General features: G+C 50.9%; 1 protein-coding gene across 1 annotated transcript in view; it reads left to right on the forward strand.

Moving 5' to 3' along the window:
- PADI2 (peptidyl arginine deiminase 2) overlaps window positions 1-20,972 on the forward strand; it is a 47,969-nt gene extending 26,997 nt beyond the window's left edge. The window contains exons 7-16 of the mRNA XM_031464178.2: window positions 5,214-5,392; window positions 7,710-7,813; window positions 8,564-8,675; window positions 9,198-9,305; window positions 11,831-11,982; window positions 13,852-13,996; window positions 14,747-14,840; window positions 15,430-15,515; window positions 17,131-17,259; window positions 17,938-20,972. Coding sequence (XP_031320038.1) covers window positions 5,214-5,392; window positions 7,710-7,813; window positions 8,564-8,675; window positions 9,198-9,305; window positions 11,831-11,982; window positions 13,852-13,996; window positions 14,747-14,840; window positions 15,430-15,515; window positions 17,131-17,259; window positions 17,938-18,171 — 1,343 coding nt within the window. The 3' untranslated portion in view covers window positions 18,172-20,972. The remainder of the gene's footprint in view (window positions 1-5,213; window positions 5,393-7,709; window positions 7,814-8,563; window positions 8,676-9,197; window positions 9,306-11,830; window positions 11,983-13,851; window positions 13,997-14,746; window positions 14,841-15,429; window positions 15,516-17,130; window positions 17,260-17,937) is intronic.
- Window positions 20,973-22,085: the final 1,113 nt, after the last annotated feature.

A 22,085-nucleotide genomic window follows, 5' to 3' on the forward strand; every position in this document is an offset into this window, starting at 1 on the left:
TAAGGCTCCCCAGACACCGCCCCTTAGCAGTCATGGTCCCCGCAGTTGCAGGTGACTGGAGAGGGCCAGGACTGGCCTCTTGATAATGGTAACCAGGACCGCTGTCGGCCTGTGAAGGCAGGAGGCCCCGTAGGATAGATCTCTCCTCCCTCAAAGGAGTCGGCGGTGATGCTAATTTATGTGGCGCCCAGAGGCCCTTCTACCCTGTGAACCAGGAGAGGAAGGGCGTTTGAGATCCATCTATTCCCAGAGTCGCAGCATTTTCATGGTCCTTGAGGCAGGTGCCCTCCCCACCAGGAGTTTTCTGCCCACCACAGACTTTCTGGAGCTGAGAACTGCCTCCGACTTTTACAGAGCCCCTGATGATGCTGTGGGCCCCCTTGAAGAGGGGACCCCTTGCTCCTCTTAGTGGTGACAGGGCATCCTGGGCCCCCAGTGTGTAGGGAGCGTGCTTCCGCCATGGAGCTAATCCTCGCAGCTGCCTGTGCATTCTTTCTGTGAATGTGTGTTGAGCCCCCTCAGTGTCAGGTGCTGATCTGGGCACTGGAATCCCTGGGTGAGCTCTGCCATCACACCCTGGCCTCGGGGAGAAAACAGTCTCCTGAGGGAGACATAATAGTTAACACAATTGGAGGCAAAGACGCAGACCAAGTAATAGAGAATGGCAGGGGTGGGGGTGAGGCACCGCTAGCCTATGGTCTGGAAAGGCCTCTCTAAGCAGGTGACATTTGAGCTGAGACCCAAACCAACAATGAGAAAGAACCAGGCATTCATGAGCTGAGGGAAGAGTGTTCTAAGCAGAGGGAACAGTGCGTACAAAGCAAGAGGAGGGAAGCAGCTTTGGGTGCTGGAGGAGCAGACAGAAGACTGGAGCAGGGGGATGTGTTAGAGGCAAGGTCAGCAAACTGGGCAGGGGCCAGGGCACGCAGACAGAGCATGCAGATTTTATTCTAAGTGCAGCGGAAAGCCATTAGACAGTTTTAAGCAAGGGACTGTCAAGGTCTGATTTATGTATTAAAAAGCTCTCTCAGCAAAATAGTTTGCTTTGCAGTTTGCTGTGGTGCGGGGGGCGGGGGGGGCTTCCGGCTGTCCAGGGGCCCAGGATCTCCGGCCTAGCTCCAGGACCCACCTCTGCACTGACCCACTAGAACCAGGGCAGTCGCCATGAGGACGTGGTCATGGTGGCCCTAGACCCTCACCTCAGGGAGTGATTTAGTCAGGACAGCAGTGGACAGCTGTCACCTGAAGCCAGTCCTCCTGATTCACCCTGGGCTCAGGCAGTGACCTCACACAGGTTGGAATGTCCCGAGAGTCAGGCCGGCTCCACCGCCCCAGGGGGCCAGAGATGTTGATATTTACCCCGTCCAGGCCAGGGTTGCCACAGTGGGGGGTGGGGGTGGCTGCCAGCAGGAGGGGTACAGGCAGGACCTGGGCATCTCAACCAGGGCATTGAATTGTGATGACTGCCCTGTTGCTAACAGTGGCACCTGGACATTCTCTAGAGGGTCTTTTTGTTGACGGCATTGGATTGAGGTCTGGCCCGTAATCACATCCCTTCTGCTCACTGACACTTGAGATGGGTCCTGAGCAGACAAGAAAAAAAGGAACCACTACTGTGAGTGCTTAGAGATACTGTTTCCCACTCTGTCTTCTCTGGGCTGCCATCCTGTGGGGGAAGGCGTTACTGACGCAGCGACGATCCCAGGATAGCCAGTTTCACACAAAATTGGAATCCTGGATAAATACTTAGTACCACACTAAAGAACAGGATGAAAAATAACCCATCTGTGGCACAGTTTCCTTTTTCTTCTTTTTCTTCCATGCAGGCATCTTGGGGTTTTGTCAAAATCCAAGTACACCTGTCAATGAGAATGTGTTGTGTCACATGAACGTCATGTCATCTGTGTCCCCTAAGGGCAGGGGCTGGGCTGGAGACCAAGCCCAGGAGGTTCAAATCCTGGTTCTGGGCACGTCTACTCACCAGACCATGCCTTGGGCTCCTCATCTGTGATGTGATGTAGGGCTACTGAGAGGCCTGGCTGTCCCTGCTGATGACAGGGATTAAACAAGGAACATGTATTAGGCACTCAGTACAGTAGCCGGCCCATGGAACGTTCTCTATAGAGGGCACTTGTTGCTTGGGGAGGATTATTATGATTATTAATTATAATCATTGAAGTGGACAGGAGTCTCCAGTCCTCCAGGAAAACCCAGGTGTCTGTGCTCCAGCTTCACATCCTGCCCACGATCTCAAAGTTGGGGCCTGACATCTTCCTGCAAGGATACAGTGACCAGCTTGTCCCCGTTTGCCCAGAACCAGAACTTTTGGTTTTAGCACTGAAAAGCCCGCATTTCGGGAAACCCCTCAATACCAGGTAATCCAGGATGTTTGGTCACACTTCTAAAGAGTCTCATTGGGAGGTGGAATAGCTCCAAAGTGACCAGAAGGGTTATGCCAAACCATTCCATGTGCCAGCCTGCAGGGGCGATGCCTGGGGCTAAAGAGAGGTCAGGGTGGCTAACAGGGCCCAGTCCCAAGGCACGTGGGCTGCTCAATAGAGGGACATTGTTGGTTCCTGCAGGGAGAGCCGGCCCCACTCAGGCAGGCCTGCACCCAGCTGGGGACCGGGGATGGGGGAAGGAGGTTCCTCGGGACAGTGGCTGCATTGTCCCCACCAAGTAATCAATCCGCCTGGAGCTGGCCCAAGGCACCAGAAAGATAGGCACATGTAAATTGTAGGCCACAGGAAGGAGAAAACTGCTTCCAGATGGGCAAGAACGTGTACTTCCACCTGGTCTTGCTCCCCTGCCAACACACACACACAGACACACACGCACGCACGCGCACACACACACACACACACACACACACACACACACACACACACACTCCCTCCCCAGGCTGCCCAGAGCCCTGGGAAAGTTTTGGAGCTTTCTGCAAAGACAAGTCAGCTTCTAGGCCTCGGATATCTTTCCTGAGCATCAGTTCAAGTGCTACCTGGGACATGTGGACAGGGAAGGGCCTGGTGCCTGGGGGAGAATTTTTTAAATTATGCAGATCCATCTGGATCGACTCAGTGACTGGGACACAGGGCACGTGCTGTCTTTTCTGAGTGAGGAGGACTTCATCTTTATGTCGGGCTGTGATGAGTTCCTTGGAACAACCAGTGCTTCATTTCTTGGGCCCACCCAAGGAAAGGTGAAGTGAGGTATTTTTCTTTGCCTTCTGGTCCTAAAATGATCAGTGAACATGTTGCGAGTTGTACAATAAAGTGTGTGCCGATTCATTCATGGGCTCTCACAGTAGCAACACCAGCAGTTCCCAGCTGTGTTACCGATGGTTACTCTCGGTTGCCAAGCTTACTTCAGTTCCTGATACTGTGTCATTTTATCTTGCAAGGACCCAGTAGCGTAGGTATTATTATCCCCCATTTAACAGATAAGTAAACTGAGGCTCAAGGAGGTTAAGTGAATTCCCCGAGGTTTCGCAGCTCATAAGCCTGAGCGGTTCTTGAACCCACATCTCCCTGACTCTGGAGGTCACAACCACTAAAGTGACCCGCCCTCAGTGAAATGCATAACCGGGGTCTGGTTGAGCACATTGTCATCCTGAGCCTGGGCTTCACTAGTTCCTATGTTCATTTTGCAAATTTGAATCAAGCATCCTGTTTATGCCAGGACTGTTCTAATTGCATGTCCTAGCCCTTGGGTGACTGGTCGTTAATCGTTACCATTGTTGTCGACAACAATACTAAGCTGAGCCTGATTCTGCCCTTCCAGCTCTGCAGGGCAGAAAGAAACTCCTCCGGGAACTCCGTAGGGTCCTACCTCCATGCCTTTGGCAATGCAAGTATCTCCTCTCCTCACTGCACCCCACCTCTGCTGCCCCGAAGGGCCTCTCAAAGGCTGCCTTTCTCTGCTCACACTTCCCAGCCCGCCTCCTGTCCCCTGCCCTCCACACCCCACCCCACTATCCCCACGGGCTCTCTCACCCTGTAGCTCTGTTATGCTTCCCACATCTGCACTAGCTTATTGTCACCTGAGCGCTGCTCTTAGACACACAGAAATGCTGCATCTTGACCATCTCTGTCTCCCCCAATGCGCCTTGCTCATGCAGGTCACAGAGGAGTAATTCATTATTTGTGCTCTGAATCAGCCTGAAAATTCTCCTGTAGGGAGTGGTGGGTGAGCCATTGGTTTGTTCAGTAGACATTTATTAAACACAACCTGCCCTGGGCCCGGCCGGGCCTGTCTGCCCCCATGCAGGTGACAGTCTCTCAGGGCCAACAACTAATTTACTGAGATCATATCCATGTAAAGGCTGTGATAGGGAAGAATAGGGGCTGCGGAAGCTCCAGACGGAGTCCCTGGCCTGGTCTCTGGTGGATCTGGCACAATTCCCAGAAGTGATACAAAGTAAGGCTTGAAAGGAGGAGGGAGACAACTGTCCCAAGCGGGAGGGGACAGCACTGTGAAGGGCTAGCGATTTCAGGGGGGCAGGGAGAAGCTTGCCTTTCTTCCCACCTGCAGAAGTGTGTAGCCTGAGACCCAGGTGCCAACATGGCTTCCATTACATGAAGGGGAATTTTTGGCACAAATGGGTGCATTAGTGTTTTATTTATATAAAGGGGAGGGAGGTTGAGGTTCAGAATCGGGCTTGGTGGGGAGATGGATGTAGCTCAGCTGGAGGGGAACAGTATAGCTCAGTGGTAGAGTGCATGCTTAGCCTGCACACGGTCCTGGATTCCATCCCCAGTACCTCCATTAAAAAAAAAAGAAAAAAGAATTAGACATGGATTTGAGTCCCAGCTCAGACACTTACTGGCTACGTGACTCCGAACAAATCACTTGTCCTTTCTGATACTTGGTCTCCGCCTCTGTATAATAGGACCAATAATTCCCTTCCTCGACACCACTGTCTGCCCAGTCCTCACCTGCTACCATTGCATATGTGCCCTTCCTGGGAGAACGAGCTCACTTTATAGACGAGGAAGCCAGAAGCCAGGGAGGGTGTCTGTGCCCCACGGCTAGGGCACAGCAGTGCTGGGACAATGACCGGGCCGCGGCCCTCCTGGTGGCTTTTTCTGCTTGTGCTTTTCTCTCTGTTTCTAGGGGACAAGTTACTCTGCCATCTCGTCCCCCATCGGTGACCCCGCCCCACTGGCAGGATCCTGGCTGGGGGCGGGGCCTGACTCTGGTCCTTCTCCCTCTAGACCCGTTTTTCGGCCAGCGTTATATCCACATCCTGGGCCGGCGGAAGCTCTACCACGTGGTCAAGTACACAGGTGGCTCCGCGGAGCTGCTGTTCTTCGTGGAAGGCCTCCGTTTTCCTGATGAGGGCTTCTCGGGCCTGGTCTCCATCCACGTCAGCCTGCTGGAGTATATGGCAGAGGTGAGGGTTCCAGGTCTCCACCCTGGGGGCCTGGTGGGGTCCTTCTGGAAGGGCCACTCCCAGGAGTCCCGGCTGTGCTCCACTCCCTTCAAAGCTCCAAGGGTAGGGGTGTCCAGTTTTGGAGACCGAGATGCCCCCACCACCCACACATGTCTGCCAGGGCCTCGGAGCTGTGCTCTGGGGATCCTCTTTGCTGTACCTATTCCCCAGGAGTCTCTGCGGGTGACTTTTTCTGACATCAAGCCCGTCCCCTGGTCTGCCCTCCCTACAGAGGGCAGGCCTAGTTCTGAGGCCCAGAGCCCCAATGGTTAGCACAAGGAACAAACGAAGCCACACACGTGAGGCTTACTGACTGCCTGTGTGCCCTGTTTGTCCCTCCCTGACTGACCCCTCACCCTAGCTGTGGGCTCTGCTGACTCTGACCACAGGCTGAACCCCAAATCCCAGTCCCAGGCCATGTCCCCTCCCTGGGGCCGGACATCTCACCCACTTTCGTTCTTGGTTTTGGGAAACTGGATGAAAAAGAGAGCCCCACTAGAGAAGAAGCCCCATTAGCTTAGGGTGTGTCCTGCCCACAAGGACCTCTCATCAAAGACTGCAGCCCCAGATCCCCACCTCTCAGGCACCCCCGCTTTGCTCAATATAGGGAGTAACCTGGCTGCCCTCTCAGACGCAGGGGCTCCTCCCCACGTTTCCCCCCAGACCACTTTGGGGCAAGATGCAATGGGCTCTGTAGAAGGTGAGCGGGGTCTGGCTTACATTGAAGAGAAGGGGCTCTGGAGTCACACTGCCCAGGTTCGAGTCCAGGAGACCTTGGGCAAGTGAACTTTCCCCCTGTGCCTTAGATTCTCCATCCGTAAAACAGAACCAACCAACACTTCTGCTTCCTAGGATGGTTTTGAGCATCCAAACTTGTGAGAGCTCATTCGCAAAGCACCCTCAAGTCCCTGGGAAGAGGGAAAGGCAGAAAAAGCAGAGCTAACAGGATGGGGTAGGGAGGGGGCTTCTCCTGCTCCCACTGGTGCCTGGAGCACCCTAGCCATCAGGGTGTCTCAGACTGGCCCCTCCAGCAGACACCAGCAGAGACTGGAAAGGCAGACCCATACAGGAAAGGCCAGCCTGCCCTAATCTCACCCCCATCCTCCCCACCAAGGGCAGGGGCGGGTTTCCTCTCTTTCCAAAGCCAGCCATGCAAAGAAATCATATCCCATCTTCCCTGAGATTTCAGGTGAATTTCCCGAACCTTCCCTTAAAGAATGATCTGGACATAGCAAAATACTCCCCAATAACATTAAGATGCTCGCACATAGAAAAGGGCAAAGTGCCCAGAGCCAAAACAGAGGAAGGCCGGGGCTGGCTCAGCCATCATGTGAGCCAGTTTCAGGAAGAGAAGTTTGATAAGGCAAGATCCAACAGTGGTCAAGAGTGCGGGCTCAGCAACCAGGCCTCCTGGGTTTAATACAGGCCGTACCACCTACTAACCATGTGGACCTGGCCGGCTGTGTGACCGTTCTGGGACTCTGAGGTCTGTGACTCGGTTTCCCCATCTGTAAAACAAGGATTAAAATAGCATCTCCCCCAAGGGTTGTTGTGAGGCGGAAATGATATCTCATTCTAAGCGAAGTAAGCCAGAAAGAGAAAGAAAAATACCATATGGTATCACTCATATGTGGAATCTAAAAAAAAAAAAAATTGCGCAAATGAACTTATTTACAAAACAGAGACAGACTGACAGACATAGAAAACAGACTTGTGGTTACCGGGGGGGATAGGGGGTGGAAAGGGATAAATTGGGAGTTCGAGATTTACAGATACTAACTACTATATATAAAATAGATATACAAAAAAATGTTAAACTTTAAAAAAAATAGTAAAATAAAATAGATATACAAGTTTCTACTGTAGAGCACAGGGAACTATATTCAATATCTTGTAGTAACCTATAGTGAAAAAGAATATGAAACGAATATATGTATGTGTATGTATGACCAAAACACCAGAAACTGACACAACGTTGTAAACTGACTATACTTCAATTTTTTAAAAAAATTGTTAAAGGGGGAAGGGTATATAGCTCAGTGGTAGAGTGCATGCTTAAGTAAATAAATAAATAAACCTAATTACCTCCCTCCCAAAAAAAAAGAAAAAAATTTTTTAATCATTAATAATTAAAAAAAAAAAAAGAAAAATAGGACCTGGCACACAGTAAGTGCCCAATAAGGTACTATTGTTACCAGTTTCACCCAGCTTGGAAGGCAGGAGTGAAAAGCACCCTGACAAGACTCTTTGACCCCCTTCCCTTCTCCCCCACACCCAGGCGATTCCCCTGACCCCCATCTTCACGGACACCGTGACCTTCCGGATTGCTCCGTGGATCATGACCCCCAACATCCTGCCTCCTGTGTCGGTGTTTGTGTGCTGGTAAGCAGTAGCCACAGCGCAGAGGGGTGGCAAAGGCAGAGTGGCTGAAGCCAGGGCTTCTGGGGCTCTGTCACTTACTAGCTGTGTGGCCTTGAGCAACTCACTTGGCCTCTCTGTGCCTCTGTTTCTCTGAGATGCAGATACCGCAGAGTTACTGTGGGGATTAAATAAGATGAAGCAGGCAAAGTATTTATCCAAGGTCCTAGCACAGTTTGTTTTTGTGCTCTGAAAATAATAATTCCCGCTTCTTTCCTGTATCTTCTTGGCCTGTGCCGTGTAGTTGGGAATCTCCTGTACAATGGATATCTAGCTCAGCTTATCCATGCAGCAGTTTTTGATTGAGCATCTATTACATGCTAGGCAGCCAAAGCCAGATGAGAAGCAGGGGGAAGAAGTGCCTGCCCGTAGATGCTGGTCACACCAAAAGGGACCCCTGGGACGGGGGCCCAGCCGCCGCCTCCGTGCTAGGCACAGCACTTCTTTGGAAATTTGGGGGGATCAGAGATGCCAGGCTTTGGGGCAGGTAGGGGTGAGAGTTCCCCTCCTCATTGTATTTATTCATGACCTTGGCAAACACCGTGTGAGGAGGTGAGTTTGCTGGGCCTTTGCAAAGGAGCCTGTGAACACAGATGTGGCCACATCTGCCCAGTGCAGTGCAGAGGTGCCAGCTGCTATTGCCACCTCCATGGGCTGGCCCTCATCCCTCCTTACCCCTCCTCCTGGCCTCCCCTTCTCCCCTAAACTTCTTAGCATGAAGGACAATTACCTGTTCCTGAAAGAGGTGAAGAACCTGGTGGAGAAAACCAACTGTGAACTGAAGGTCTGCTTCCAGTACATGAACCGGGGCGACCGCTGGATCCAGGTGAGGAACCCCAGGCCGGGAAGGACGTGGCCCTGGGCTCAGGCAAGAAGGGTGGCTTAACATCCATACCCTGGCACCCAACAGCGCCACATATGGGAGTTCTGCCATCAGATCACACATGCACTTGTGCATAGGGACAGAAATGTCTAAGGCAACTCACTGCAATAGCAAAAGACTGTAAAACAACCTAAATGTCCATCCACAGGGGACAGGGTGACCCTATGATAGGACAGCCTTACCATGGAGTACTATATAGCAGATAAAAAGAAGTCAATCTATAAATACAGAACACACTTCAAGTTAAGATGTTACTTGCAGGAAAACATATGCAGGAGGTTACCAATTATGTTTTTAAAATGAAGTCAGTACATATACAAAACATGCTTGGGATGTACAGAGACTGAGGAAGGATATGTAAGAAACCAGTGCTGTCACGTGCTGGGGAGGAGAATGAGGAGGCTGGCTGGTATTCACTCGTGGCCCCCTGGGCTCGTCTAATGGCTCTTCCTGGTGTCTCCGCAGGATGAAATTGAGTTTGGCTACATCGAGGCCCCCCACAAAGGCTTCCCTGTGGTGCTGGACTCCCCCAGAGATGGAAACCTGAAGGACTTCCCGGTGAAGCAGCTCCTGGTGAGATACTGAGGGCCACATTGGGGGTGTGGGGAGGGCCCAATCCTAAGGACTCTTACAGGACAGAGCGGTCGGGAGGCCCTGGGCACCCTTGGCTAATTAGTCTGTTGCAAATTAGGCTGTTGCCTCTGTCTCCTCATCTGCAAAATGGGTCAGGTGGGATAGCGACCTCTAACATCCTTTCCTGCTTTGATAACTGATGGTTTTCCAAAACATGGAGGGTTTTCTCATTAGGAAATGGTTGCTATGGGAGATAGAGGCCTAACTCCTGCCACAACCCCACCTCCAACTTGCAGCAAAATAAGTTTCAAAGAGGAAAATTATAGTTAAGCAATTGTTGAAAAGGACTGTTCCAACATCAAAGCTCATGAAAGCTGTGGTTTTCAGGTCATGTGTTTTTTCAAAGCAATCTGACCCCACCCCCAATTCTAGAGGTCATTACCACTCCCCTTTTATGCCCTCAACAACCAACTGCATGAAGACAGAAGCCAAATCAATCTTCTTCGTCCTCACCTTCCACCTTGAACAGACAGGGGGAGGCTTGGACAGAGCACAGAGCAGAGGCTGGGATATGTCCAGGGGTTTTCCCACGGTCACATGCAGGGCAGCCTCCTGGGAGACATCAGGGCTGCTCAGAGGCAACCCTTTGCCAGGTCCACATCTACTTCTTGAGAACATCCACTAACCTGGTCCCTCATCATGGGAGAGGGTACAGCCCCATGGTGTGAACACCAAGCTCTGGATGTCAGTCGGACCTGGCCTTGAGTCCCGGTTCCATCTCTTAGCACAATTTGACCTTGGGCAAGCAACTTAAGCTCCTCAAGCCTCATTTTGCTCATCTGTAAAATGGGGATAGAAACAGTATTCATCTCACAGGCTTGCTATGAAGATTGAAGGCATTATATCAGGCATCTGGGCTGCACCTGATACAATGACTATTATTAGATGTTGTTCTGGTCATTTCACAGCCCTGGACACGGTCCTCGGTGAGGACTATTCACTTCCTCCAACACTGTGAGAGGTAGTCAAACCAGCCAGCCATTGCCGCAGGCTTGAGAACCAAGGCCTCTCACATCCTGCCCTTACTCTTTCTTCCTGGGTCACCACCTACCTTCAGTGTCCCAGGCTGGCCAGGTTCCAAGAGCCCCAGGCTGCATTGTTCCTGGAGGACTGGGCCAAGCCCAGCTTTGTGTTGCGTGCCTGTCTGCCTGTGTGAGGCCATAAATCTTCAGCTGCCCCAGCCTTTGGCAAATCGCACCTGGCCATCTGGGACTCCCAGGCGAGAAAGCGCTAAGCTGCAGCCATCCACCCACTGGCATGGCTGTCCCTTGAGCTTCTCGGCCCAGCTAGGATAAGCCACATCTTCTCACTCTATGGTTTTTATTAACAAGGATTTTTGCCAGACAAGCTTAGTCCCAGCCCCAGTGCAAGCTCCCAAGCAAGACCTCAACTTTTTAACCAAAAAAATCATGGAAGGAAACTTAAAATTCAGGGGATCCCTGGGGTTATATCATATAGCTTCAATCTGTTGGAGCTCTGTGCTAAGAAGGATTCTGAAACTACATCTCAGTAAACAAATATGGTTGGTTGGGAACTTGTTGGGATGATATGTATGTTATATATCTACCATTCCTGTGTGTATTGGTCAGCTTTCACTAGGTAAGGCTGCAGTAACAAACAGCCCCCACATCTCAATAGATGACAGCAGCAAAGGTCCATTTCTTGCTCGCACTCCATGTTGACTGCTGGTTGGTTGTCTGCAGCTCTGCTTCCTCGTCCCTTCCTCATCCTAGAGCCCAAGATGCAGGAGCAGCCCCAGTCTGGGAAATGCCATTCTCCTAGCACAAGGAGAAAATAAAGGGATTTGACAAGCATACACAGTGAGCTCATGGCTTGTGTTCTGAGCTGGCATGTATCACTTCTGCTCACATTTCATTGGCCAAAGCAAATCACATGACCAATTCTGATGCTGGGCAGGAAGTATATTCCTGCCACAGGGAGCTACCAGAAGTTACACAGCAATGGCATGGGATGCAAAACCCTTACTGTGAGTAGCAAGTCTTTACGAATAAGAATACAATCTACCACCCTGCCCCAGGTCACATGATCTGATGCCACTTTTCCAGATGGGGAAACAGAGGGTGAGAGAAATTGAGAGATGAGCAGGGACATCAGTAGCACAAAATGAAGACCAGTCATGAAATAACCAATGCATCTCTGTGTTTGGGAAGCAGGCACGTGCAGAGACCCAGATGTGCCTGCATACACACACGTGCACACTCAAACACACTCATACACTCACATTCATCCCGCACTCACACCAGTGTAATCACAAACTCAGCCTCCCCGTGCCAGGGCCCTACTCTTCAGTGGGAGTAAGAAGACCATGGTTGACCCCCCTAGATCTCAAGTGCCCACAGTGCCAGTCCAAAGGTGGTGAAAAGTGGTCATTAGAGGGCAGCTGGGTTGGGGCTAAGGGCTCCTGGCCGCAGGAGACTAATGACGGGTGTATGCCCTCTGCCTAGGGCCCAGATTTTGGCTATGTGACCCGGGAGCCCCTCTTTGAGCCTGTCACCAGCCTTGATTCCTTTGGGAACCTGGAGGTCAGTCCCCCAGTGACCGTGAACGGCAAGACGTACCCCCTGGGCCGGATCCTCATCGGGAGCAGCTTTCCGCTGTAAGAGAAGCCAGGGAGGGGCTGGGGCAGAAGGGGAAGGTGGGGGTTGGGGGGTGATGAGCGTCCCGGGTGGCTTAGGCATGGAGTGATTGGCTGAGAGAATTACCCTCTCCCGCGACTCTCTTACAAGATACAGACACTCTTGGAAAGAAAGTTAGCCTCTACATCTTAATATGAATTAGAATCTAATATAAAACTAAATAAATAACCCTCTTCCCCAAATGGGAGGGTATATAAAGAGATTATAAGCCAGGTGGGGAAGGGATGAAGGAGTCCAGAGAAGGAACACTGAAAGATGAGTGGGAACACACCAACCAATCATCAAGGGTGCCTATACACAAAGACACATGAGAAGACATGGCCCTGCCCAGTCCCTGGCTCCCTGGCCTGTCCACAACACCCTCACTCCCTCCCCGGGTGACCCACCAGTCAATGAAAAGGCAAATTCTTCCTTGGTCAGGGCATTTGCTGGGGAAAGAATGAGTACTGTGGACCCTCAGTTCACAAAAGGGCTGCCAGGAACCTGCACATATGGGATCAGCCAGGATTTGGACACCAAGTCCTTCTGAGCCACATGAGATACTCTGCTTTCTGGAGGAAGGCCACTGGCACTGGCAGTGACCATTTGCCCACCCTACCCTCCTTCTCCCTCCACTCAGTAGTCACTGATCCATTCAGCAGCTATTTCCCAAGCATCAGCCAAATGCTAAGCCCTGTGTCAGGCGTGGGGTTCCAAACAAGAAGCCCAGCCCATACCTTCAAGGAGATGGTGGAGACCACAGACATGAAATAGGGAATATGTACAGTGATAGAATGGAAGAGAGCCAAGGAAACCCAAGGAGGGGTCCCTAACCCTCTTGGGGAATTTAGGGGGAGCTTCTTAGAGACAAAGATCTAATAAGAGTTCTCTCTGTGCCAGGCATTATTCTAGGCTCTGGGGAGACAGCAATGAACAAAACAGACAAAATCCCAGGTCTCAGGGAATTTTCAGATAAGGGCCAGGGAGTGTCGAAAATAAACATGGAAGCAAGCAAGTAAATAAGATACTTCTGGGTGCTGAGCAGTGCAATGAAGAAGATAAAATAGGGTACATGATAAACAGTGACAGGGTGGGGGCACTTTAGCCCTTTTGCGGTTTTGAGGAAGTGATTTTGGAATTGAGGCTTGGATGATGAGAAAGAAGCAGCCATGGGAAGGTCAAAGGGGAAGAGCATTCCAAATAGAAGGAACAGCATGAGCAAAACCTTGAAGTGATAACAAGCTTAGCACGTGGCTGGAGCAAACAGAACAAGGAGGAAGGGAGGAAGATGAGGTAGGAGAGCCAGGCAGGAGCCAGATCAGAGAGGAATTTTTTGGCCACTGTAAGGGCCTTGGGTTCTATTCTAAAGGTAATGGGGAGATTGAAGGCCTCAGTGAGTGTAGAAGTCAAAAAGGGCTTCCTGGAAGAGGTGTCACTTGAATTGATTGAAGATTGAAATTGAGAAGTTAATAAGCAAAGAGATACATGAGCTGGGGAGGATTTTGGAAGCATGCCTGTGCCCTAGCCCTCTCCAGCAGTCCAGGAAGGATCCCTGAGCTCAGAAGCTGGCTTCCTTACACCCACAGACACCCTCAGGGGCTGATGGCTGGGCTTAATGCCCTTTGCACAGGCCACGGCTACAGCTAACTCCTTCTTTCCCCTTGGGCTCAAATGCCTTTCTGCCTGTGCCAGGGTCTCTACAACTGAGGCTCCTTCCTGTGACTTTTCTGCTGATCCCACACTGGGTCCAGGCTGGGTTCTAGAGGCTGAACGCCTCCTGCAGGCCCTCTGGTGAGGCAGGCACAGTAGGCACGTTCTGAAGAGCTGCCTCCTCTCCATCCCCACCCTAGGTCCGGTGGTCGGAGGATGACAAAGGTGGTGAGGGACTTCCTGAAGGCCCAGCAGGTGCAGGCGCCTGTGGAGCTCTACTCGGACTGGCTGACCGTGGGCCACGTGGACGAGTTCATGACCTTCGTCCCCATCCCAGGCACAAAGGTGAGCTGGCCCCTGAAGCTGGAGTGAATAGAATCTCAGAGAACCCCGTCCTATCAGGTCTTGTCATCCAAGAGGGTTACCTAAAGGAAGTGGACCACATAGAGGAAGAAGGAAGTAGGCTGGAGCTAGTTTGTATGTTGTTGCTGTGGCAGGTAAATGTTTAACCCAGTATATCCCAAATATTAGCATTTCAGCATGTAATGATTATAAAAATTATTGACGAGATTTTATGTTCTATTTTTCATACTAAGTCATCAAAATCTGGTATGTATTTTACTCTTAGCACATCTCGACTTGACTAGCCACGATTCAAGTGTCCAGTAATCCCACAGGGATAGGGGCTACTGTACTGGCTGCAATGCCCTGGAGAGCAATGGGGTATGGGCCTGGGGCTCTGGAAAAAATTCTTCATTTTCTGAAGTTAAAGAAACTGGGCATGCCCTGGAAATTTTGTGCAAATGGCCTGGCCTCTCGACAACTTGGAGAAGCTCTTTCTCTCTATCCAAAGCCACCTTTATCCCTGAGCTTTGACTCAATGGTGTAGCTAAAGTGGAGGAATTGCTGTAGCAGGAGGGGTGAGAAATATTCCTCTGAAACAGAGAAAACCCTGCCAGGCAGCCTTTGCCACTTAGCCTGGGGGCGGCTTGAGACACAGACAGATAGGGCCCCGGGTCCTCAAGGCAGGGGCTCCCTCATGCTGCTTGGCCACTTCCTCTCTGCTGACACCATCCTTCTGACGGTCTCTCACAGAAATTCCGGATGCTCATGGCCAGCACCTCGGCCTGCTACAAGCTCTTCCGAGAGAAGCAGAAAGAGGGCCATGGGGAGGCCATCATGTTCAAAGGTGAGTGCCCACAGGGCCTTGGCAGGGAGCAGGGAGTTGAGCCCCCAGAGGGACCCTCAGAGAAGACTACCTGCCAATCAACAGATGCTCCACGAGTGTTAAATGTTACCAATCAAGCCAGAAACCACATGGGCCATCATGGTGGGAGAGGAGGCAAAAGTAGACACAGACCAGGGCAGAGGCCAAGTATGAGGCAGTTCTGGAAAACAGGAAGGGTGACACCTCTGGGCATCCTGCTTCTGCCACACTCACTCGGGTCAGCTGCTCATCCTTAGCGGCAGGCTCCAGGTGGGAGACCCAGGTGGCTACTGGGCCACCTGATCCTCTGGTCAGAGAGAGAGCAAAGCAGCTGCCACCCATTCCCTGGCCCAGGTGACACAGGCTACTGTGGAGAGCATAGTGTGTGCTGCCCTCCCAGGCAGAGGGGGCTTGGCTTCCCCTGAGGTTGCCCTCCTGTGCCCCAGCCTGTCCCAGCCCCATCTCCCTCATCCTACAGTTATCCCAGAGGCTGGGGGACCTTGGCAAAGGGGAGCACTCAGGCTGGGTACCTAAGGCTGGACTGTCCCCTGTCCTTTGACCCCCCCTCCAGGCTTGGGCGGGATGAGCAGCAAGCGAATCACCATCAACAAGATTCTGTCCAATGAGAGTCTCGTGCAGGAGAACCAGTACTTCCAGGTGAGGTGGGGCAGGGACCTGTGGGTGGGATGAGGCTGTGACCAATGACACCTCTCACATCATCAGGGTTTCCATAGCCAAGGGTTCAGGGCACATGGCAGAGGGGACAGCCCCAACAAGCATTCGGTCCAGCCTTCCTGCTCTACTCCTGTGCTAAAGCTGGAGGCTGAACGGAATGACAAAGGTGGAAGGAACAGGTCAGCGGAAGCTAGAAGCAGACAGGAGCCCTGGGAAGGAAGGCGTATCAGGCAATACTAAGGAGCCAAGGGCTCTGTAAGGCAAGAACTCACAACATTTGGAGGAGACACGCATTCACTAAAATATGATGAAACTGCAGACTTGTTCTCCAGAAAAATACACGTATGAATATATGCTCTGAATTTTAATTTGTTTTAGGGGATCAGAGACCCCTGAAGTTTTCTATCTATGGATAAATCCCACCTTCTGAGTACCTAAGTATCAAAGATTGTCTCCAGAAGTAGAAACCAGTCAGCAGGGTCATATTTACTTGAATTAGTTCTGTCTTTATTTGCATGGGCATATTGAAAGTATCAAGTTTTTTAAAAACTCAAACTGATTTAAACAAAAAGGCACGGTTGGCTCCTATAAGTGGAAAGTTCAGCAGTGGTATGGATTTCAGGTGCAGGTTAATCAGGGCTCCCACTCTATTTCTCTGTACTTCTTGAGTTCTGCAGATTAGCTGCAACAGTTCAAGGTCTCGCATCTACCCAGCACACCATCCACAAAGAGAGAGGTTTTATATGCCTCCAACAATTAAACAAAAGCCTTGCATTTCAATCTGATCGTGCCAACCTGAACAAGTAACTGTAGCCAAGGAAATTCCATACACTGATTGCCTTAAACCTGGCTTACTGCCCATCCTTGAACCGATCACTGGAGCAAAGAGGGAAGGGCAAGAGTCCACTAATTAACTCTCACCAGACGGTAGGGTGTGTTCCATTCAGTCCAACCGCATGCTTCTACATTTCAGGGCAGCAGGTGGAGTGGCTGCTGGAGAAGTAACTGTAAGGTTTCCCAAAGTTCACAGAACGCCTCACTGGCTATTTGAAAGTTGACTTTACTATAACTCCCCTCAAATGGTCATTTTTTGGCATCAGGTGGGTCTGGAGTCAAATCATGGCCCCCCACTTTTGGCAGTAGGATCTTGAGCAACCCACTAAGGACTCCATGTCTTGGGTTCCCTCATCTCTAATAAGGGAATAATAATAGTGTCTACCTCATGAGGTTGAGGCTTAAATAAGTAATACATGTAAAGCACTGAGAACGGTACACTTAAGGTACATATTAACTTTTATTATTGTTAATCAAAATCATTGTCACTGTTACTCTTACATCAAAGGGTGGCCTGAGGATTCAGGGAGACACCACTTAGCAAGCACTTAGCCCAGGGTCTGGCTCATAGTAGGTGCTCAGTAAATGAGACCTTAGTAGTGTCTTTATTACTGGCATGACTGAGCCCTGGCGGAGGAGCGGGAGGGGCGGGAGGGGCCCTGGAAGTCTCCCTGGAGTGCCAGGGCCCCGGGGCTGGTGCAATGACGAAGGTGGCAAGGGTCTCCCCTCACTCGCCTGCCCTCTCTCCTTCCCCTTCGCTCAGCGCTGCCTGGACTGGAACCGTGACATCCTCAAGAAGGAGCTGGGACTGACAGAACAGGACATCATCGACCTGCCTGCCTTGTTCAAGATGGACGAGGACCGCCAGGCCAGAGCCTTCTTCCCAAACATGGTGAGGCGCTCTGGACCCCAAACCTCATCCGGGCCAATCAGGGACAGCCAGATCCAGAGGAACCCTTCAGCTGAGGCTGTCCAGCCGGGAGGCCCAGGTCCCAGTCCAGGCTGAGCTGCTGTGTGGCCTCCTACCCACCCCAGGCATGCGCCCTCTCTGGGCCTCATTCCCTCCTGGGGTCATATGCTTATCCTAGTGGCCTCACTGGGGTCCTGGGGGATCCTTGACCTTCACAGATTGGAAAGTGCTTTGGAAATTGAAAAGGCCTTTATGGACAGGAAGGATCCTTGTTATCACAGAGGAGAGGCTTCTATGAGATAGAGAAGTTAGAACACATACACACCCACACACAGATACATATATACACACGTGTACATGCATGAAAACACACATTCGCGTGCATGCAATGCACACGCTGATGCAGACATACATCGCTGCATGCACATGCGTGGACATACACGTACACATGGACAGGTTGGCTGGTTTTCCCCTTCAGCTCTGCCATGGATGAGTTGCTTAGCCCCCTCTGAACCTCAGTTTCCTCACCTGGTGGGGATAAGGTGGGGATAGTCACAATCCCTACTTCACAGGGTTGTTGGGAGGGTTCAGAGAGCTGAGAACAGGGCCAGGTGTAGTAGATGCTCACTAAACAGAGCTGTTGCCCCGCCCCCATCACAGGTGAACATGATTGTGCTGGACAAGGACCTGGGCATCCCCAAGCCGTTCGGGCCCCAGGTTGAGGAGGTGTGCTGCCTGGAGACGCATGTGCGCTCCCTGCTGGAGCCCCTGGGCCTCTGCTGCACCTTCGTCGACGACATCTCCGCCTACCACAAGTTCCTGGGGGAGGTGCACTGCGGCACCAACGTGCGCAGGAAGCCCTTCACCTTCAAGTGGTGGCACATGGTGCCCTGACCTGCAGGGGGGCTGTTGTGTGCCAGTGTGATGGCTGGACCAGCCCTCGTGGTTCTCTTATTACGATTGCAAGATGCCCTTTAGCAATAATTATCTGGACACTTGGGGAAAAAAACAGAGCGTATTACTTACAGGACCTGGAAATTACCTGGCACACCTGGGGCCACACAGTGAGGTCATGGGAAGAGAGAGAATTCATAGGATTGGGGTTCTGCTTTTTGTGGGGGTTGAGGGGAGATGCCTAGAGTTTTGAGGGCTCACCCATTATTGGTGAATTTAAAACGTAAGAGTGGGAATTTAAAGCGAGGTGAGAGAAAAAAAAACAAGTGGCCCAAATGGTCAGTTATCAAAATCAACCAAGATCTCTAAAAGAAAGGAGATTCCATGGTGGGAGGCAGCCTGGCTCTTTTTCTAGTCGTGTGGCTGCAATACATTTACCTGAGATAGCCGTCTCTGAAGTGGTAGCCTCAGCCATCAAAGCTGAGTCAGGCACTTGTATTACAAACAGGAGAAAACCCACCTGTTGGGGCTTACACGACAGGGAGCTTGGCACCTCCCTTCTTCCCCAAGTCCTCCAGACTCTTCATAACCCCCAGAGCTTCCCCCCTGCCTGACATGGACTGGAGGGCCCCATTAAGAGAGCTTTAGGAAGTGGGAAAGGATTTGGGGTATCCGTGCCTTGCCCTCCCTTGGAAGGGCCTCAGCATCCACCAAAGTCACCTCCAGTGAGCCTCAACTCTGTCCTTCCTGAAAATAGCTGAACATTTGGCCAACATCTGTATAGCCCTGACATGAAAAACAAAATGAAACAAAAACCCATGTACCCAAGCCATTCCTCAGAGAATCCTTAGCCTCCTGAACAAAATCAAATGAGGGGAGAAAGGAAGGAGGTTCTGGGATGATCAGTTCTCTTGGTAACCATACCTGAAGGTCAAGGTAGATTGCGTGGAAAGGGACTCCGGAACCTCCAGATATACCTTGAACTGCCATCATCATTTTAAACCCTTGAAATGTCCAGGTGCCACCCCCAATTATTCATTCCTTACCAGCCTCCTTCAGATCCCCTTGGCTTTCTCTCTGCAGTGTAGACACCATTGGCTAGCCTCCCCATTCCCTAAGGGTCCAATAATTGAGCTTAGAACCTTCCCTGGAAGCAGATTTTATCAAAGCAGCCTTCTCCGTTTTCGAGATGCCTCTACGCCTCATTTTCTCATGGACCCAGGCTCTCCCAGATGCTTGGAGGTTTCTCCCCAAACCAGCATCCTTGTGGCCTGAGAGTTCGGTGTGTAAAAATGCCGCAGGGTGAGCCTTATCCATCTTCTCTTGCCAGGTTCTTGAGTCTCTGGCCAGTCCCTGAGCTCCCTCCTCTCACGGCCTCCACTTCCTATTCCGATGCCATCTCTCCAGGCAGCTAGACAAGGACTTCTTCCCCACCAGCCAGGCTCAGACCAGCCCCCAGGACATAATCCAAGACCCACCCCTCCTCTCCAGACATCAGCCCCCACACACAAAGATCGTGTCCTAGCTCCCAGCCGGAACAGCCAGTTCTGGGCCAGCTGCTGGCCTTAGAAACAGGCTGATTATCTCATTGAAGTTCACCAGTGCATTTGCTGAAGACCTCATTTGGGCATAATCACATTAATTCTTTAGCTCCAACTGAAACGACTCAGTTTCAACCAAAAAAAGTTCCTTTAGGGCCAGCCGATTCTGGAGAATAAGTGAGTTATAATTCCCTTTTGAGAGTTAAAAAAGAACTGATTTATAACCAATGAAAAGTTTATAAATTTGTATTCTTGGAGAAGGCAGTTTTCTTCTTGGATTATTCACTCGTTCAACAAACATGTTGTATGCCTACTAAGTACCAGACAGAGTGGGCTCTGAGGATACAGTGTTTAGTAACAAACTGGGTTTGGTCCCTGCTTCATGGGGCTGGTCAGTTCCCAACCTATGGCACCCACATTTAAATGGCCAGCATTTGTTCTTTCAGTGTAGGGTCTTTAGAAATACCAATCTGCTACATTCAGGAAATGCACAGGACACAGATCTTCCAGAAAGTACTATCTCAGTGAAATGAGAGGGGTGGGTCTTCTTTAAACAGGCCTCCTTCCCATTCAGCTGGGCCAGTACCACCCAACAGATCAGACCCCAGAGACTTCAGAAGCTGTTGTCCCCCCTTTGGGGACAGTGGTTCCTGCCTTTGGGGGCCAAACCCCCAGATCTCTCCAACCCCAGAGCTGAAGACACCAAGTGCCTATTTGTGGGTGTTTATCTGGAAACTTAGAGTTTGTCATGTGCGTGTGTGTTTGGTTCATTTGGGGTTTTGGGCTTTCTTTCATTTTTTTCTAGTCTACCTTAAAGGGAAGTGAGTGCTTCCCACATGGAGACAGCATGTTTTTATAGATTTTTCTAAGGCTCTCCCCATCAATAAGTCAGTAATTTCTAATGATTCTGGAGACCCCAGGATTCAGACACCCATTCCCATCTTGCTTGCCCACTCGTGTGACTACCTTTGACATGGATGTCCCCCCAGCCGCCTTGGATTTGTTGCTCTCCCCCGCCCACCACTTTCTATAAATGTAGGCCAAGAATACACTTCTGTGTTGCAAAACTCAGCTAAGTTCCTGTTTCAGTCATTATTTTGAAATATTTGCCTATAAAGAGGGCAGGTGGTGTCGTGAAGATGGCAAGAAGCAGGCCACTGTTTCAACTTTCTGGACAAGAGGCCATGATGGAGATCAAAAGATGTTTGGGGAAGAGCCTGATTAAACAGCAATAAATAAAATTTTTAAAAATAAAATAAATAGAGGGGAAATCATGTATGTGGCTGTTGGTGCGACATTCATCACTGTTTCGTGGACACTGCCTGGAGTGAGGCAGGCCACACAGGGCCCTCTCCTGGTCCTGCAGCTCTTCTGGGCGTGGGGTCAGGCATTCAGAAAGGATATCTCAAGGGTTTAGAATCCCACACACACTGAGTGGATGTGTATTACATGGCCACCACCCAAGGTCAAGACCAACACCCACAATAAAGTCTGACTTTTCTGGTGAGGTTCCCCAGAAGCAGGCCTTGAGAAGAACATTTGGTAGCAAGTGATTTATTAAGGAAATGCCTCCAGGAGAAACCAGAAAGGGAGTGGAGGGAGCAGGACGAGGAAAGGGAAGAAGCCAAACAAGGGTGTGATTTCAGGCGGAGCCTTGGCCTCATCACTGGAGAGTTCTGGAGAATGTGTGGCAGCTTAGAGTCGTTCCAACTGGAGGCAGAGTTTCATGCCCCTGCACCAGTCAATCATTGGCTGTGGGGACTTTGGCCCTCTGAACAGGCAAGGGGGCGGCAGTAGCCCACAGGCAATCACCTAAAGAGGATCACAGCTATAGGTGTTCACAGCAAAGTCACAGAAGCTGGGGAATGGTGTCCACCAGTGGAGTCCACTGCTCTGGGTAATATGTTCTCATCATATGGAATTGTTATATGTAGGTAATTGTGATTTGACCCATGGTATAAAAATCCACACAACATAGCCATGATCTAACAGGGGCTTTGCGAACAAACTCCTGAGTCCCTAAAATAAAGCCATCTAGTTTGTTGCTGAGCCTCAAAGCCACCTCCAAGCTTCTTACCCCTCAGCCCCAGCTTGGGCTTCTGGACTGATGTTTGGTGCAGCTATTTTAAAGGACCACTGCAAAATGAAAATCACTAGTTCTCTTACTCCCGGACTTAACCCATGGGCCCAGCCCTCTGAGGTCACGCTTCCCTTTTATACCCAGCTAAGGTGGCCCAAGCCACAGCCAGGACAACCTTTAATGGCGGTTTCCTGACCCACCCATTTCTGAGACCCCCCAGGGGATGCTGGTGTGTTAAATCCAACCTGCTGGAGTTTTCACATTTTGGCCGCTCACCCAGCCCAGGATTGCTG

Source organism: Camelus dromedarius, chromosome 14, assembly GCF_036321535.1.
Source record: "Camelus dromedarius isolate mCamDro1 chromosome 14, mCamDro1.pat, whole genome shotgun sequence".
Taxonomy (NCBI): domain Eukaryota; kingdom Metazoa; phylum Chordata; class Mammalia; order Artiodactyla; family Camelidae; genus Camelus; species Camelus dromedarius.